This window comes from Perognathus longimembris, chromosome 17 (assembly GCF_023159225.1).
Source record: "Perognathus longimembris pacificus isolate PPM17 chromosome 17, ASM2315922v1, whole genome shotgun sequence".
In the NCBI taxonomy this organism is placed as follows: domain Eukaryota; kingdom Metazoa; phylum Chordata; class Mammalia; order Rodentia; family Heteromyidae; genus Perognathus; species Perognathus longimembris.
This window is the reverse complement of record NC_063177.1, coordinates 43,287,034-43,307,214: the sequence shown is the minus strand read 5'-3', so window position 1 is coordinate 43,307,214 and position 20,181 is coordinate 43,287,034. Positions and strand designations below refer to the sequence as shown.

Below are 20,181 nucleotides of genomic sequence, written 5' to 3'. Positions count from 1 at the left end.
TGTGACTAGCCAATGTTCACCTCAACAACTACATAAGCAAAAGTATAGGGAGGTCCACTTTATACAAGGGAAGTACAGGGTTAAAAAGAAAGAAGTGTTTCTCACAGGGCTTATGCCAGTAATCCTAGCTACTTAGAGTCTGAGGATCAAGATGCAAAGTCACTGCAGCCGGAAAGTCTATGAGACTCTTATCTCCCAATTAACCACCAGAAAACTGAAAATGGTGCTGTGGCTCAAAGTGGTAAAGTACTAGCTTTGAGCAAAGGAGCTCACTGATAGCACCCAGTCCCTGAGTTCAAGCCCCACAACCACCAATAACAACAAAGTTTCTCCTCTTAGTCTTATCAAATTAGATTATTTTGTAATGATATAATTAAATACAGTGTGCAATAAACATGTAATTAAAATTATTTTTAGATAACTGAGATATTTTTATAGTTAGGCAGTGGCCCTATTATTATTCAAATTATAAAATTATCTATTTTGTCACCAACATGCTATTTTATAATTCACTGTACTAATTTATAATTTGGTACTTTTAAAATCACAGGGTTACTAAGTTATACAATTGGAAAATAACTACAGAGAATGAAATCTATGATTAACAAATGACAGTTAAAAGGGGGAGGGGGAAGGGGGGAATGAGGGAGGAGGTAACAAACAGTACAAGAAATGTATCCAATGCCTAACGTATGAAACTGTAACCTCTCTGTACATCAGTTTGATAATAAAAATTTGAAAAAAAAAAAAGAAATGAAAAACAAAAACCAAAAAACAAATGACAGTTAAAATAATTCCTTTCTTTTTCTTACAGTACTGAGAATTGATTAACCCAGGGCCTCAGGAATGCTAGGCAAGCCCTTATCATCTGAGCCACAGTCCCAGCCCCAAATTCTTATTCTTTTTTTTTTTGGCCAGTCCTGGGCCTTGGACTCAGGGCCTGAGCACTGTCCCTGGCTTCCTTTTGCTCAAGGCTAGCACTCTGCCACTTGAGCCACAGCGCCACTTCTGGCCGTTTTCTGTATATGTGGTGCTGGGGAATCGAACCCAGGGCCTCATGTATACGAGGCAATCTCTCTTGCCACTAGGCCATATCCCCAGCCCCCCAAATTCTTATTCTTAAAATAAACTTATTATTATCATATAGTTTGAAGTTCAGCCTTATACAATTAGATACAAACAAGACTGTAAAACAGAAAAACAGGCATATCATCAAGATATGATTTAATGTTAAGAATTAGATTTATAGCAACTCATTTCTTACCTGTGATAATTTTCACTTTGTCCATCATCTCATTGAAATTAACTTTCCCAGATTCTATGAGATAACAAAAATACATGACACAGAAAAAAATGTATCCAAATGAAATAAAATGTACTCAACACTAGTCCAAATAAATTTTCCTCATTTTCTGAAAAGCATCCTTTAATTTCAATGACTAAATTTAAACCCTTGGCGGAAATGAGCAGGTTTGTTTGTGGTTAGTTTGCAGGTGAGATCAAAGGGAGTTGTTCAGCTTTGGGATTCAGAAGAGTACATTCCCAACACTTGTGAGTCCCTGAGCGAGGCCCCCCAGCTCAACAAGTGGACAGAAAATGTTTTCAGAATGCAAATAGCTCTGGATCCTGATGGCTTGTGATTCTTAAGAGCCCATATCAACTTAGTCATATCAACTCTGGGCTCAATTCCCACTTGATTTCTGGTTTGCAGTATCTTGACATTGGAGTCACTACTATACCTCCTCCGATTCCACCAGCTAGTAGCCATTGCATCCCACAATCCCTGAGGCTTTGTGATTTTTGCATCACATCTACATGAAAGTATGAGATTTCCTCTATTCAGCTGCTACAGCTCTCCCTATCCTCTGGGAACAAACTGCCTGAGACAGTTGTCTCTATCTCATGTTGCTACACTCAACTTTGCTCTTAGGGAGCCTCAGAACAATTTCTACTTTAGCACCTGAGCCTATGTGTTGCTCTGTACTTCAGGGACCAGGAGTATTGACCTAGAGAGTAGCTTGGCTGGCATGATATATATTTTTTAAAAAAACAAAACACCAAAAAAGCAACATAACATGGTATCAATGGAATACAATACTTCTATGGTAACTGATCTTAAAGATACAGTAATTTGTGAGTTGCTTTAAAAGGAATTAAAACTACTGATCTTAAAAAGAACCTAGTAAGATAGAAGAGTATACAGACAATTCAATAAGGTAAGTTTGAGAGCACAGGTGCAGAAAGACACAGTAATAACCCCATTGCTCACCAATAACTGGAACACTGTCTGCTAGATCTCTGAGCTCCTTTTCTGTGAGCATGACTCCCAGGGTTTCTAAAGTAGCATCCATTTTATTTTTTTCTACTTTGCCTCCTTAGAAAAAGACATGAAGATTGAGAACATTGTTAAAATAGAAGAAATATGTTAACAATTAGGAGCATGGTAGTTATATTAAAGTAAAAATAAATCAGTAAAGGAAAAATAAAATCCATTTCTCGGCAACTAAGATTATTTAAACATGAATGATTAGAGAAATTCTGCATTAAAGAACCTTAAGCTTTGCCTTGGTGAAACTACACTCAGGCACTACTCACTAAGGGGATTTTGCAATTGCAAGTGAAGACAACCAATGAAATTGTTGGTGGAAGGAGATTCAGAGGAAACTAGTGCTATGTCCACTGAAACCTAGAAATTACTATAGACCTGGTTTATTCATGCTCTGAAGATAGCTTGTGAGTAGAGATTGTTTAAAAATAGCTACCTGCATTGACAAAAATTAATATCTACTTATCTCCATGAATTATGCACTCAGTAAAAGTGTTCTGAAACTGAAACAGGAGATGGTTCTGGGAACACATGGAGAGGAAAATATTTTGTAAAAGTTGTGAGACAGCAAACTCTTCAATGAAATTGAAAGAGAACGTTCACTACCAGACTCATTTTATGAAGCCAGTATAACCCTCATCCCCAAACCAGGCAGAGACTCATCACAGAAAGAGGACTACAGACCAATCTCCCTGATGAACATAGATGCAAAAATTCTCAACAAAATTCTGGCCAATCGACTTCAACAGGTCATAAAAAAAATCATACACCACGATCAAACTGGATTCATCCCAGGGATGCAAAGTTGGTTTAATATACGCAAGTCAAGTAATGTAATCCACCACATCAACCGGAGCAAGGTAAAGAACCACGTGATTTTATCGCTGGATGCGGAAAAAGCGTTCGATAAAATCCAGCACCCATTTATGCTAAAAGCCCTGGAAAAACTGGGATTCCAGGGAACATTCCTGAATATAATCAAGGCAGTTTATGACAAACCAACAGCAAGCATAACTCTAAATGGTGAAAACTAAAGCCATTCCCTTTAAAATCAGGAACAAGGCAGGGATGTCCACTCTCTCCCCTGCTCTTCAACATAGTACTAGAATTCCTAGCCAGAGCAATCAGGCAAGAAGAAAATATAAAGGGGATCCAAGTAGGTAAAGATGAAGTTAAACTCTCTCTCTTCGCAGATGACATGATCCTATACCTAAAGAATCCCATAGACTCTACCCCCAAGCTACTAGAGCTGATCCAAAACTTTGGCAAAGTTGCAGGATATAAAATAAACCTTCAAAAATCAATGGCCTTTCTGTATGCTAACGACCCGAAGACCGAGGCTGATATCAGGAAAGCAACCCCCTTTGCAATAGCCTCCAAAAACATAAAATACCTAGGAATAACCTTAACCAAAGAAGTGAAAGACCTCTTTGAGGAGAACTTTAAAACCTTGAAAAACGAAATTAAGTCAGAACTAAGGAAATGGAAAAACCTCCCATGCTCCTGGATTGGGAGGATTAATATAATCAAAACGGCAATATTGCCAAAGGCTATCTACAAATTCAATGCAATACCCATTAATATCCCAACACCATTTTTTTTATGAAATAGAGGAAGCAATCCAGAAATTCATATGGAACAATAAAAGACCTAGAATAGCAAAAACAATCCTAAGCAGAAAGAACAGTGCTGGAGGAATTACAATACCCAACTTCAAGCTGTATTATAAAGCTATAGTAATAAAAACAGCTTGGTATTGGCACCGGAACAGGTCTGAAGACCAATGGAACAGAATTGAAGACCCGGGAATGAACCCACAGAACTACGCCTACTTAATCTTTGATAAAGGGGCTAAGAAAATAGTTTGGAAGAAAGATAGCCTCTTTAACAAATTGTGCTGGAAAAACTGGCTCAACACATGCAACAAACTAATACTAGATCCTTATATATCACCCTGCACCAAAATCAATTCCAAATGGATTAAAGACCTTGAAATCAAAACAGACACCCTGAAAACACTAAAGGAAGAAGTAGGAGAAACACTTGGGCTCCTTGGCGCAGGACGGAACTTCCTGAACAAAGACCCAGAAAGGCTACAAATCAAAGAAAGGTTGGACAAATGGGACTGCATCAAACTGCAGAGCTTCTGCACGGCAAAGGACATAGCTTGCAAGATAAACAGAAAGCCCACAGACTGGGAGAAGATCTCTACCGGCCATTCAACGGACAAAGGCCTCATATCTAAAATATATGTAGAACTAAAAAAATTACTTTCCTCCAAAACAAAACCGCAAAGAACTTATAGCCCACTCATCAAGTGGGCTAAAGACCTACAAAGAGACTTCTCTGATGAGGAAATGAGAATGGCCAAGAGACATATGAAAAAGTGCTCTACATCACTGGCCATAAAGGAAATGCAAATCAAAACAACATTGAGATTCCATCTCACCCTAGTAAGAATGTCATATATCAAGAAAACTAACAATAACAATTGTTGGAGGGGATGTGGCCAAAAGGGAACCCTACTTCATTGTTGGTGGGAATGTAAACTGGTTCAGCCACTCTGGCGAGCAGTATGGAGATTCCTCAGAAGGCTAAATGTAGAACTCCCCTATGACCCAGCAACCCCACTTTTGGGTATTTATCCAAAAAACTACAAACAAAATCAAAGTAAAGCCACCAGCACAACAATGTTCATTGCAGCACAATTTGTCATAGCGAGAATCTGGAACCAACCCAGATGCCCCTCCGTAGACGAATGGATCAGGAAAATGTGGTACATATACACAATGGAATTTTATGCCTCTATCAGAAAGAATGACATTGCCCCATTTGTAAGGAAATGGAAGGACTTGGAAAAAAAATTATACTAAGTGAAGTGAGCCAGACCCAAAGAAACATGGACTCTATGGTCTCCCTTATTGGGACTAATTAGCACAGGTTTAGGCAAGTCACAACAGAGGATCACAAGAGCCCAATAGCTATACCCTTATGATCCCATAAGATGATGCTAAGTGAAATGAACTCCATTTTATGAAAATGATTGTTATATCAGTGTTGAAACTACTTTCAACATCCCATGTGTATCTGTAGTTTCTACTATTGATGATGTTCGTGTATCACCTTCTTGTGATTGTATCTACACTATCTCTGTAATCTTATCTGAGTGTATGGGAAACAGTGTGTACTGGTATTAGAATTAGGAAATTCAAAGGGAATACCAAAATTGAGAGACAAAGGGTAAAATATGAGAAACAACAACAAAAGCAATACTTGCAAAACTGTTTGGTGTAAGTGAACTGAACACCTCAGGGGGGACAGGGGGAGGGGGAAGGGGGTTATGAGGGACAAGGTAACAAACAGTACAAGAAATGTATCCAATGCCTAACGTGTGAAACTGTAACCTCTCTGTACATCAGTTTTATAATAAAAACTTAAAAAAAAAAGTTGTGAGACAGGAGTCTGAAGACTGGGGAAGGTAGGATAGAGGAGAAACTATAAGCTTCTGGTGATTCACGTTTCATTTCCTTTTTTTGGCCAGTCCTGGGGCTTGGACTCAGGGCCTGAGCACTGTCCCTGGCTTCTTTTTGCTCAAGGCTAGCACTCTGCCACTTGAGCTATAGCACCACTTCTGACCTTTTCTATATATGTGGTGCTGAGGAATCGAACCCAGGACTTCATGTATGCGAGGCAAGCACTCTACCACTAGGCTATATTCCCAGCCCTTCATTTCCTTTTTTCCTTCCTTCCGTTTTTCCTTCCTTCCTTCCTTCCTTCCTTCCTTCCTTCCTTCCTTCCTTCCTTCCTTCCTTCCTTCCTTCCTTTATATTCCTTTCCTTTCCTTTCTTTTTCTTTCCTTCTTTCTCCTTTCTAAATTTTTATTGTTGCCAGTTCTGGGGTTTGAACACAGGGCCTGGGCTCTGTCCCTGAGCTTTTTTGCTCAAGGATAGCACTCCATCATTTGAGCTATAGTTCTACTTCCAGCTTTTTTTTTCTTTTTGGTGGTTAATTGGAGATAAGAGTCTCATACTATCCTGCCCAGGCTGGCTTCAAACTGATTCTCAAATCTCAGCCTCCTAAGTAGTTAGGATTACCACAGGCCTGAGCCACCAGTGGCCAGCTAGTGCTTCATTTAAAATTTATATTATAGTAGCATTTCCGAATTATAAAATGGGAGTATCATAAACAACCACATTAAACTCTTCCAGTGAATAATGAAGGAGCCAGGAGGCAATTTTTTTTTCTGTGCCTAGAGATTCTTTTCAACAGGCACCAAGTAGCAGAGTGAACACCTTTCTTCATTTCCTCCCACTTTACCTTTTATTTTTATGCTAGACCTGATGAACCAGGGATGGGGGGGAAATGCATCTTAGAAATGTTTGTGGCTTTCTTTACAGTTTTCTTAAGTTGACTTTACTTTATACTTTATAATTAGGGAAAACATAATAAGACAATAGACTAATTCTGCTAGAAAATAATGCCTAATCAATCTGACAATATGCAAGATTAAATTTTGGCTGGAATAGTTATATATTACTGTCTTCATAATTTGCCTACCTATCTAAAATTCAAAGTATACTTTGAAGGTTTGGTTTTGAAAACCATAAGAAACATTAGGTAGGAAAATATATTTAAAACCTAAGAAGGTAATTTAAACATTGACTCATGAAAAGGATGGGTTAATAACTCTAAAATAGAATACAAACCTTAAACCTCAAGTTGCTTGCTACTCACCTATGAAAGACTTGATACCATCCAACAATCTGTTTTTATATACCTTCCCAGTAGCTGTGAGATAAAGAATGCTTTATGTCAAACAAAATGTAATATAGATGCCGATCTATCTATCTATCTTAAAATCAGGAAGAAATCTTATTCTTTACTAAATAATCAGGTTCATGTTCTTCAACAAAAATGAAGAATGAAAATCAGAACTGTCAATGTGACTAAATATGCAATTTTTAACATGTGAGGCAATTTTAGTGGCTGTACTATGTTCATATTCCTCTGTTTGTGACTTGAATTCTTTCAATTCTGAAACTTTCTCCCACAATTACTTTTCTTTATTTTCCTTCCTGAGATTGTTTCGCTCTTGGTGAGAAGGAATGACATTAAATCATTTGCTTACTTTCCATGGCCTAAATTAAAAAGGGGTGAAAGGCTCCCGAGTTATTTAACTCAAAACTTTATTTGGTAATTGTTTTATGTATTTTCAGTACTGAGATTTGAACTCAGAACCTCTTGCTTACTACTAAGGCCTTCTACCACTGAGCCACACTTCCAGTCTATTTTTGCATTGGCTATTTCCTGCGTAGGCATGTGACATGACCACAGTCCCATTTTTCTCTTTCCACTGTAGTAGATGTGATGAGAGTGCACCATGAATCTCATAAACCTTAGTCTGGCCTTGAAACATGACCTTCTTTATCTTAATCTCCTGAGTAGTGTTTTAAATATTTAAAAAATGCTACACAGAAAATGATTTTTAAATCCTCCAATAGTTCTATAAAACTAAGCTAACTCAAAGGCATCAAGTCACTTACAAAACTTACCATCAACTGGCAGTTCACTCAGTAGCTTCATTTGTTCTTTATCTGTTAGCTCGAGACCCATGTTACTCAGCATATCAGGCACATTTCGTACATCCATCTTTTCTCCTTTGGAAAACATGAACTGCTATCACCCAAGAATCTTACAGAATAATTATGCCAAATTAAAATGTAAATGTTAAATGAGGTGTTCCCCAATTTGAGGAGGCTCAGATATAATAAAATATAATACAACAAAATTAAAATGCTGAAAAGAATGATTTCCTAATCTGAGGATGAGTCAAAGTGAAGGAAAATTAGCATTGTCTGAACAGCTGGCTAAGACATCAGAATCAGTTCACTTATACCTATTAACAATAAACAATGTGAATCTTCAAATTTTCACTAAGTTAGGTTATTTGTTCTTTCTGAAAATAAAAGATCTATTTTTAATGTTATTTTATCTATTCTGGCTTGGGAGTTTATTAATGTTTTAGTGAATGCTATTTTTAGTATGCAAGCTCCAGGAAGCTCTAACTATATTCGTAAATTATACAAACTTAGTTGCTACAAATAAAAGGAAACTTTGGGGTAAGTGAAACATGTTTTATTCACAAAGGTTAAAAATTAAAATTCATGAATTAGGACTGAAATAGGAAATATTTAAAAATCTTCTACTGTACACTGTCACTTCGAAGATTTTGTTAATACAGAATTCCTCACCTGTAAAAGGCTTTAATCCATCCAAGAGTGTTTTCATTGGAATGTTATTTGAAGCTTGCACTATAAGAAGAAAGGCAAATTACAAAAAGATATAGACTATGAAGCTTAATGTGAGGAGAAGCCTAAAACATTTTTGTTTATTTGTTTTGTTTTTTGTTGCCAGTCCTGGTGCGTGGACTCGGCCTGACTACTGTCCCTGGCTTCTTTTTGCTCAAGGCTAGCATTCTGCCACTTGAGCCACAGCGCCACTTCTGGCCGTTTTCTATAGATGTGGTGCTGGGGAATCAAACCCAGGGCTTCATGTGAGTCAAGCACTCTTGCCACTAGGCCATATTCCCAGCCCCAAGCCTAAAACATTTTTATAATAAATCCCTCTATCTTCTTCTACTTTTACCTTCTTTCTGAGAATGAATTGGAGTGAAGATTGAAATGTCAAAAGTTTAATAATTACAACAGTAACTATAATTTATAATTCTTTAATAGCAAATCAAACCTGCCACATCCAAGAGAGGAGATTAAAAAATAATTTATTTTCAAAGGTCTTCTTTTAGCTTTGTAAGGAAAAAAGATTAAATAACTTAAACAGTATTTAAATTTATTTAAGCTTATACTTTATAAATTAAGTTTATACTTTATATAAATTTAAGTTTATACTTTTCAATAATGCTTCAATGTGGTATTGTCCATTTTCTCACGTGACATTTTCAGTATTTCCTTGCTTTTTTTAACAGGCTTAGGTAAGTTTTATTCACTCTTTTTTGAGTTATATGATAAATTATGAGATGTATCCTCAGTTGAAAGATTATACTTACTGCATCATTAATGTCTGGGTTGGCTGTTTGACCTACTTTGTCCAATGAAAACTGACATCTCTAAGCAGAAGTTTTAGGAGTCCAAGTATCCTATTTCACTAATAAATGTCAAAATTTATTTAAGCCATAACAACTATTAGGGTAGCATTAGTGTACAGAGAGATAAACCGACCCATGGACTAAAACTGACCAGAAAGACATATATTAATTAATAGAATTTTCATATTTGAAAATGGTTATGTTGACTATAAGTGAAATAAGTCAAAAAAGGCAATAAATGATACTAACATGATTATTATCAATGTGGAAAAAACAAAATCAGATCACAGCAATAAATACCATATGTAAGTTCTTGAAAACTTAAAGTGAGTTTTTTTAAAATCTTTTGAATCTTTTTATTTCATTAGGAAGGCTATTTGAAACTATAATTGAAAAGCAAAAATCATGAAAAAAACTGACCAATTAGATATCAATGTTGAGTATTTCTGTCCATCAGCAGATATCATAAAGAGAAAATATATGAACTATGGGAATATACTATAAGACTATCCAGACAAAAGACTATGTAAACATGTAAAGAATCGCTCTAAGTAATAAGAAAATGGCAATCATTCATCCATATGGGTAACAGTTATATAAGAGCAAATTTATATCTCCAACTAATAATTAATATCCAAATAAAAGATTTTATACTCATTAGATTGATAAAAGGAAAACATGTATATATACATAATTGTTATAACTATGTAAATTAATATCTGATAGAAATATTTACATCAAGACTTCTGATAAAATATGAGTTTCAGTTTAGCCTTTTCTTTATGGCCTAAGAATTCCACATAATTTAGTTCTAGGTATAAACCATAGAAATTCTTTGATATATGCACCAAGAGGCATCTACATGTTTGTATTTGGAGGGAATCTTTATGATAGTGAAAACTGGAAACAAAATGTCCACTGATGTTAGAAACTATCAATAAGTTATAGTATACTCATTCAATTAAACATTACAGCACAACCAAGAAATACTGCTATTGTGACATAACAAACACAGATGACTTCTAGGAATTTCATATTGAAGAAATAAATTGTAGAAGATTGGAAACATACTCTAAGATAACTTTTTATAAAGCTAATAGAATGCATTAAAATACTGTTTAGGAATGCACATATATGAAAAACAATTGTTTTAAAGTAAAGGGATTGCTATAGTAATCAACATAGTGATTGCCTTGCAGGGGAATGGCAAAGAGATGAGATGGGGGAAGAGCCCCTATGTTGAATTGTCATTTTTCATATATGTATAAAACTTGGGTTGGGTACAGTGTTCATATATGGAGTCCCAGCTACTCAGGTGGCAGAGATCAGGATGAGTGTGGTTTGTGGCCAGCTGGCCAAAGTGAGATCTGGTCTCAATAAGTAAGCTGGGTGTGGCAGTTGAGCTATGTAAATGTAAGTAGGAGGATCAGTCCAGACCAGAAAAAAAATGTGAGACTCTACTGCAAAAGTAATTGAAAGCTATTTGCAGGGAAATGGAGGGACCTAGGACAAATCATGTTAAATGAGGTAAGCCAAGCTCAGAGAGATAAATGCGGAAGTTAGGTCTAAAATACATTGGGACACATTAACTTACACAGAACTCTAGGCATCACACACAGTGAACAATGAGATCAAAGAAGGATATTCTTATGGGAGGAAAACAAAGACAACAATGCCTATGTGCCTCTAATCATATAAAATCATATTTATTGTAATGAATTCTAGGAACTGGAAACAAGAGGGTTTTTTTTCTTGTTGTTTTTGTTTTCTTTTCATCTGTCTCTGTCTTTAGGAAGGTAAGGAAGACACAGAAATGGAGGGATAAAAAGTGAACAAATACAGCAATGGTACTCCCTAGACACTATGTTGAAAATGAACTACACAACTTGTGGATGAGAGAGGGAGGGAAAATCTGGGAGAGAGCGAGGGAATGGGTGACACTGACCAAAAAGAAACATTCATTGCCTGACTTACGTAACTAACCACTCTATACAACACCTTTAATAATAATTTAAAAATCTGAATGCACAAAAGGCCTGGAATATGTCTCAAGTGGGGCAGCATCTGTCTATCAAATAGGTTGTGAGTTCAAACTCAGTATAGCCAAAGAAAACTTTGTAGCATATATATATCTGTATATCTATCTATATTACACATTATAATTTTATATTTCCATGTCTTTTATCTTAAAACACAAAAAGGAATAACTATCATGAAAATAATAAAGATGTGCAGGAATAAATGCACAGAAATATATTCTGAAAATAACTCATCTCCTTCACAAGGGTATAGTAATTAGTCCGTAACAGTGAATAGAAATCACAAATTAAGAAAATGATCATGAGCAGTTTTAGCCAAAGCATTTCCCCAGGTTGCTACTCATCTATTATACTCATTTATGATGGAATTACTTTGTGATTTGGTGAACTTAAGTGCTATTGCCAGTTCAGTCAGAGGTAGTTGGAAACCCAAGAATACAACCCTTGGGTTACAAAGTGGGGCCCAAAGGAAAGGCATTTTGTAGCTGCATAGAGAGGATATGACATATGTGCTGGTCTGAATCCCTCACTGCCCTCAACCCCATGACAGGTGCCAGGTTCTGCACGGCTTCTTGGCAAAGGAATGTGTCCCATGCCTGTCATTCCTTCTTGTTCCTTTTATATTGTCTTGCAAAAATGGTAATTGCCTAACCAAGTGGGATTAGTAGTAGTAGACATTTCTTTTAGTGGCTAGTAGATGGCATCTAAGTTACTCTCTGCTCTCAGCATTCTTTCTTTTGTATTTTTTCCATATAATTTTTTCTAATATGATTTTCACTCTCTTCTGCCCTCTAATTTTTCTGTTTTTTTCCTCTAACATTTCCCACTATTGTAGACAACCTGAACAAAAGGGAGTCCCAGTTTCAGATTCAAGTGAAATGAATTGCATCATGAATTGATAAATATGATGAGACAAAATTAGTTATTCATTGCCTTACTTTATACGTAAAAGGCCTATCTCTGCCCAATGAACATTTAGCTTGGTTGATCTTTGCACAGAAAACCCCAATTTTCTTGAGTAATAAAAATTGTGTGTGTGAGTATATATGTGTGTGTATGTAGATTACTAAAATTTGAACTCAGGGTCTTCTACTTGCTAGGAAGGTACTCTCAAAATTAAGCTACACTTTCAGCCCTTTTGTACTTTATTTATCAGGTAGGATTTGCATTTTGACTGAGGGCCAGCCTCAGATAGAGAATCTCCTGTCTGTGGCTTTCCTTCATTCACTAGGTGACAGGTGTTAACTACCATGCCAAAGTTACTAATCCAGAGAGCATCCTGCTAATGTTTCTCCCATGCTGGCCTTAAACCACTATCCTTCCAACTCTTTGCATCTCGGGCAGCTGGTATTACTTAAAACTATTTCAGGGCTGGGAGTATGGCCTAGTGGCAAGAGTACTTGCCTCCTACACATGAAGCTCTCAGTTCGATTTCCCAGCACCACATATATGGAAAACGGCCAGAAGGGGCGCTGTGGCTCAGGTGGCAGAGTGCTAGCCTTGAGTGGAAAGAAGCCAGGGATGGTGATCAGGCCCTGAGTCCAAGGCCCAGGACTGGCCAAAAACAAAACAAACAAACAAACAAACAAACAAAACTATTTCAAATAATCACCAGCAATGGGAAGATTGTGTCTTAGATCCTTAATTTCTTCTTCTGTGAGCTTCCATCCCATGTTTCCCAAAATTGAATCAATTTTCTTAACATCGGCAAGCCCTCCTTTGAAGAACAACAAGAATATGAGTAAAACTGAAGGTCCAAAGCTCTTAATTTTGATATAGTAAGGTTATCAATTCCAGTAGGAATGTCTAGGATCTAAATACGAAGAGGGGAAAATGGACTTAAATACTGAGTATCTGGGACTGGGAATATGGCCTACTGGCAAGAGTGCTTGCCTCATTCGTATACATGAAGTCCTAGGTTTGATTCCTCAGCACCACACTTACAGAAAAAGCCAGAAGTGGCGCTGTGGCTCAAGTTGGCAGAGTGCTTGCCTTGAGGAAAAAGAAGCCAGGGACAGTGCTCAGGCCCTGAGTTCAAGGCCCTGGACTGGCAAAAACAAAACAAAACAAAAAACCCTCCAAAAACAAACAAACAAAAAAAACCCCACAAAACTGAGTATCTTTTCCTCAGTTGGATTGTGGTGATAGGTTTACAAACCACAAAGCTTAAAATAGGCTGAGTCATTCTTTAACAACTTATATTAATGGGAAAATAATTCAGTCTTCTCACTAATAGGTTCAGTTTTGCTTATTTTATAAGACTAATTGTTTCAACTCCTTACTAGCCAGAGTTATTTCTCTTTGTTTTCACTGCTTGGTATATACTTTATTTTGCCAAATAGAAAAAAATTAAATTTAATATGGAGATAATTTGGCTCAAATCTATCTACACAGGAAGATACAGTTGCTATCAAAACTTGAGTGGGTAAGATTCACAACTTAATATTTAATAATTTAACAATTTAGTATATGCATGTTTCTTCGATTTATATGATTTTTCATTATGCTTTCCACTTACCATTAAGAGACTGCAAACTATCCATCAACCTATTCTGGTAGAGTTTTCCATTTGCTGCAGAAACATAAGCCACGTCACACACAAGTGAATCATGTGGAAGTTTGCCAAGGCAGCAAACATCTTCATTTAAGATAAAGAAGATTTGTAACTTTCTCCAGAAAAAATTCAACTTGTTTTTAAGGTTAAAAGTGAAATTTTTCAGGGCTGGGGATATAGCCTAGTGGCAAGAGTGCCTGCCTTGGATACACGAGGCCCTAGGTTCGATTCCCCAGCACCACATATACAGAAAACGGCCAGAAACGGCGCTGTGGCTCAAGTGGCAGAGTGCTAGCCTTGAGCGGGCAGAAGCCAGGGACAGTGCTCAGGCCCTGAGTCCAAGGCCCAGGACTGGCCAAAAAAAAAAAAAAGTGAAAATTTTCAATGTATCTATTTTATTCAATTGCTGGCATCTGAAAGTATTTTTGTTGGTGATCTATAATGCTCTAACATTAACCTTCATTTTCAAATTCCTCATGAATTCCTAATTTCCTTTTTTCTGCTCTTTCACAAAACACTTTAACTTGGAGAATTCCTTCCTTATAGACTCTTGGTCTACAAAAGGTATCTTCTAACCCTAATGGCAGGTTTTGTTACTATAAAGCAGGAGCTGATTGTCAAACCAAACCAATTTCTCTAATACAATTACTTAAAAAATCTATTAATGTCTTTATTATGAAAATTTTCAAATGTATATAAAAGTAGAATACTATAATAAAAATCCCATAAATCCACAGCTTCAACATTTAACATTCTTCTACCATTAGACATAATTTTTCCAATACTGGATTTGAATTCAGGACATCATGCTAGTTAGGAAAGCACTCTGCCACTAAGTCACACCTCCATCATAGCTTTTTTATTATTTGGTTAGTTTTTAGACAGGGTTATGGTCCAAGATTGGCTTCAGACCATGATCATCCTACCTGGAGCCTCCTGTATAGCTAGGGTGACACATACACATCCTCATGCCAAACTTTATTGCTTGAGATGGAGGTGGCACTAACTTTTTGCCTGGGTTAACTTAAAAACTGTGATCTTCACAAGTAGTTAGAATTGTAGGCAGGAGTTACTTTTCTTTTTAAGGTCAAATTTGGTCATTCCTTATCTTTAAAATAATTTATAATATTTGATTTATATATTTTATGTAAGTGCATAAATTTGCCTCATACCATAGTTGAACATACTTTTAAAGCCTAGTCTTTGTGCTTTTTTCCCTTTCCTCATTTCTCAGCCTACAAACACTATCATAAAGTCTCAAAAGTTTCACATTAGCAAATTAGAGTCTATATATTCTGTCCATCTATCTGTAATTACATTAGCAGGAGAGAAGTGATTCTGAATGATTTTACAGCATTTTCTTTGCTATCATTTTCAAAAGTTCATAGACATTCACACAGATGAAATAAAATGCAGTGCCTTCAAGATCATATTAATATTTTAAATGTTTACCATTAACCGGTAGGCTTTCTAACAGCTCTTCATGTTCCTGATCTGTGAGAGTTACTCCCATATTCTCCAGAATATTTCTTATATCACTCACATCAACTTCTTCTCCTTTAACATAATAAAATAACACATATTAGTATAAAAGTCTCCTATCTCCAAAACCATGTTGATATGTATTCCATTACAATCATTATAAATGCATATGCAGACTAATATGATTGCTCACAATTATAATTGTGTTTGAAACTGACATTCTATTCTTAATATAATAAAAGATAAAAGATGCATTTTACATGAGGTAAATTAGGATATTGTAGGTATAAGATTCATATATTTTGTCAGGAGTCTATATACTCTTCTCCCAACAGGCTCTATTAATGACAAGAGAATCTTTATGAAATTCAACTGTATAACTTGTTATTTAAGGTCTCACTGTCAAACTTAATGACTTTTATTAGTATATATCCCAGATACATATTAGTATATATCCTAGACTTTGTACTGAAACAGTGCTAAAATGACATTCTAAACCACAGCTTCAGAGAAATATCTATATAGAAGAAAAGGAACAAGATAAAAGGTAATAAAAACAATAGTATTGTATAAAAATCTAATTTAATATAAAAGTAAAAATACTAGATTTATAGAATCCAACCTGTAATAAATTTCACAGCTTCCAGCAAATTACGGAGATGAACTTTCCCACTAGCTGTAAGAAAAATCACAAGAAAGATAAGAAAATATTGTAAGAAATAAAATAAATTAAGGACTAGAATCTGCTCACAATTTAATTTAAATAAAATTTTAAAAAATTAGAAGAGATGTTTGCACTAAAGATCACTTCTCCATATGCATTTCCTAATTTGCAAGTGGCCTTGACTATTTTTGAAGCAATGTGGAGAACATAGAAGGGAAGAAATAAATGACTATGGATTTCTGGAACAGATATGCCCTATTCTTATAAGCCTTATTCTTTCAAACATGAAAATTAAGAAACGGTTCTTTGGCAAAAAAGAATAAAGCTATTATAATAGTAATAGAAATAGTAAATAGAAGCTAGAAAAGTAATTAGCTGGCTAGAATAATAGCTAGCAAAAAAGCTAACTATTCACCATTTTCCCCACTTTCTTCTATAACTGGAATTGTAAATAGAGGAATGCCTAGCTAACTGGATTTCCCTTCTTTGCTTGTAGATATAATCATGTGACTAAATTTCAGCAAAGGGATGATTATAGAAATTCTGTGTGCTATATAGTATATGTACTCTTTTCTATTCCATCAAGCGGACATAAGGACTAAATTGGCTTAGGAAGGACTACAAGATGGAAGGAATGTGGATTCTTCTATCATTGAATGGAGAAGAACCACTGCTCACCATCTATAAAGCTATCATCTTGGACTTTAATGATAGAATTATGTGAAATTGACAAAACATAACCCATTCTGAAGTTTAGTTGTTTCAAAGCAAAACTTGAGCTTGTTTTTAGTTAAGTAAAACAAGTAGCCAGCCATTAACAAGGGGTTGTTTCTGTACCCAGAATCCATATAAATGTAACTAAAATGTAGCTTGGAGGTATTAAAAATCAAATTTAAGCTAATTATAATGAACTGCAGGCCTATCACAATACCATTAATTTATATAAGTTGGGATCATACCCAAGTAAGGCAAATGTTTATCTAGAGCAAATCATGTGATTCTTTACTTTGCTTTTACATTCATACTGCTAAAGTAGCACTTATCTGAATTTCTTCTGACCTTACTGTCCCATTTGTGAATCTTTAATGTTTAAATTAACTCAGTTAAATTGTTTTGCTATAGTTTTTCTCTAACACCCTAAATAATACAAGTTTGTTATTAAATGATAACTGGTTTCTCACTTATCTTTGCATAATATTTTTTGTATACAAACCAGTTAATATATATTACCAAATACAGGCTACAATGTCAATTCCTTTCTAAGACCTCTTGGAATCTATAATGCTCACAATTGAATGGAAGAATTTTGATCAGTTCTGCATGTTCTTTTTCTGTGAGGTTAATCTCCAGGTTTCCCAAAGCAGTATCTAGATTTTTGGATTTGACTATTCCTCCTTAGGAAGCAAGCAGACAAACAAAAATGAGAAAAATAACTAATGATTTTTAAAATATTGATATATTTAGGCTTAAACTTATACTTAGATGAATTTTAGTGTAATGAAAAGTATAAATACACAGTTTATTTGCATCAATGACTAGGCATTTGTTAGCACTATTCAGCAAATCACCTATAATGTCAAGAACAATTTAGATAAAAATGTTCTGAGGTTTAAGAATTACTCAACAGGCCATGATTGTGTGTTTGAAGTTATATAGTATTATTAATTAGTCCTCATGAGGTATAAGGAGAAAAACTTGACAGGTCTTTATCTGAAAGAAGGTCATGGCAACCAGTGAGAGTGACAATCAGTTCAAGAGTTGATTATTAGTGTTCTGCTTTATTGCTATACCTAAAAAAATGGATTAAAATGATAAGTTTTGCTATGCCAGTATTGTCAACAATATATTCAACCACAAATTTTTGCAGTGAATGTTGCTAATTGCCACTATTCTGGGAGTCTGGAACATGAAGAAGTTGACTGTCACCTGTAAAAGACTTCTCTTGCAATTTAATAGGAAGCAAAATTTGTTTCTTATGTGAAGGTCTGATATCAAAGGAGGAAGAAATAAAAAAGCATCCTGGCTACAATCCCAGGCTTTTTTCTCTACTTTCATTTTGTGTGTTAAATGGCCACAAGGAAAAGATACATGAGGGAACTAAAAGATTATTCATGAAATAAAACTATGTTAAAGATAATCCCAAATGGATGTTGGGCAAATCCCCAGAAAATTAATATTCTCAACGTAATATTCTGGATGTAATTAGATTTTAAATTATTTTTTGAGAGGGCACTACTTAGAAATATTCAAGAGAGAATAAACTTCTTACAGTGTTATAGCCTGGATGATTATATCAAATTACTGTCCAATGAATTTAATGAGGTAAGATATCTAAATATAGGAACATACAATTAAAAAATACTCTAGCTACATTGTTGATCTTTTTACAAGTCTTTTTATGCCAACCATATTTCTTCTTTACCTTTTATAGCCTTCACACCATCCAACAATTTATTTTCATATACTTTTCCAGCATCTATGAGAAAACACATTGTTTATATTGAAAGGGAAAGAAAGAAAGCACACAGTTATTAGGCCATGGAGTAATTGCAGCAGGAGATTTTTTTAATGCTTTCCCTGAGAAATCTTCCCTAATTTCCTACAAAATACAATATTAAAAAGAAAACTCTTAGTGAGAAAAATGTGTACAGGGGGGAAACTTCTGGGGGTGATTATATTATGCAGTAACAATCCTGACTGTTTTCTGACCCTCTTCCTTCATTTTCTTCATTTCAGTGTGTCTCACCCTCCTTCTTTTTCCATAGGCCTCAACAACCTGAATGAGTAAGACTGTTACATTTGCACCAATTCTGATGGCAAAATTCACAATAGAGGAACTTGGTGACAGATCAAGTCTGTATGAAAGAGAATTTATCTGTTCTTAATCATGTTCAGCACATTTTAGAAGAAAATAATGGGAGAGGTGACTTTAGAGAATTGCTTACAATGATCCTGAAAACCAAGCTCCCTGGAAAGGCTATGTTAGGATTTGTATGGCTCACCATCTGTAGGTAGTACTTGCAGTAGCTTTGTAAGTTCTTTTTCAGTGAGTTCGATCCCCATGTCTCCCAGAACTTTTATGATATCACTGGCACTAATCTTTCTCCCTTTTAAAAGATAAGAAAATATCAGTATACATACTATTTTAATTGGATAATTTGACTATATCATGTGAAGTCACAGTAGAAGAGAGGTGGTTGGTTTGGGTAGTTTGAGGAGCATTTAATCCGAGGACTTGTGCAGAAGTCTGAGAAGAATGCAGAAAGCCTCAGACTGGAATTCCCTGGGGGTAGCTTTTGTGAGAAGCCTTTAGCATCCTGTGGTATATGGGAGGAATAGAAGGGAGAGGTTTCTGCCTTGGGGAAAGATGATAGCAGGACCAGAAAAAGAGAAATGAGCTGGTCGAGAGGCTACTTGGGAAGAATTATGGCTCAAAAGAGGCAGTCAACTGAAGCAGGTTTTCTCTACTCCCTTTCTGGAATCTGCTGTGGTACTCACCCCAATCTAATCCAGATTAGAAAACACAAGGTAAATGTAGACATCAGTGTACTAAGCACTGTCTGCCTTCTCAGGGTAGGAGCAATGTAGGACCCACCACAAGTATATATTTGGCAAACTTGTATTCTCTTCATTATGTGTTTGGTAAATTTGTATTCTCTTCATTGTACAAGCAATATATTTGTAATTTAATATGCTGTTATACTAGAGAGACATTGTATATGAAAGAAGTGTGAAGCAAAAGAAACACTCATCATTCTAATATGCAGAAAGCCATTTTCTACTGTATCACTTCAGATTATATGCATATAAATATGTTAATAAGTTACACAATATATAATTTTAATGTAGTATATCCAGTATAGCATTATATATCATATATCTCATATTATATACTATATATGATTGTGTGATAATATTAACATACTTATTTTAAAGTATAATCACATAAAATACAATATGTTAATTATATTACATATCATATGTATATTAACATTTATACTTATACATCTTAGG

General features: G+C 35.4%; 1 protein-coding gene across 2 annotated transcripts in view; it reads right to left on the bottom strand.

Moving 5' to 3' along the window:
• The window catches only part of LOC125366510, a 77,615-nt gene extending 57,676 nt beyond the window's left edge, over positions 1–19,939 (bottom strand). For both annotated transcript variants that reach the window (XM_048367261.1, XM_048367262.1), the window contains exons 1-11: positions 19,170–19,939; positions 18,590–18,643; positions 16,126–16,179; positions 15,474–15,578; positions 13,986–14,039; positions 13,080–13,184; positions 8,578–8,637; positions 7,879–7,983; positions 7,061–7,114; positions 2,270–2,374; positions 1,265–1,318 (exon numbers count right to left, since the gene is read on the bottom strand). In XM_048367261.1, coding sequence (XP_048223218.1) covers positions 1,265–1,318; positions 2,270–2,374; positions 7,061–7,114; positions 7,879–7,983; positions 8,578–8,637; positions 13,080–13,184; positions 13,986–14,039; positions 15,474–15,578; positions 16,126–16,179; positions 18,590–18,643; positions 19,170–19,230 — 811 coding nt within the window. In that variant the 5' untranslated portion in view covers positions 19,231–19,939. The remainder of the gene's footprint in view (positions 1–1,264; positions 1,319–2,269; positions 2,375–7,060; positions 7,115–7,878; positions 7,984–8,577; positions 8,638–13,079; positions 13,185–13,985; positions 14,040–15,473; positions 15,579–16,125; positions 16,180–18,589; positions 18,644–19,169) is intronic.
• Between the last annotated feature and the right edge of the window lie 242 nt (positions 19,940–20,181).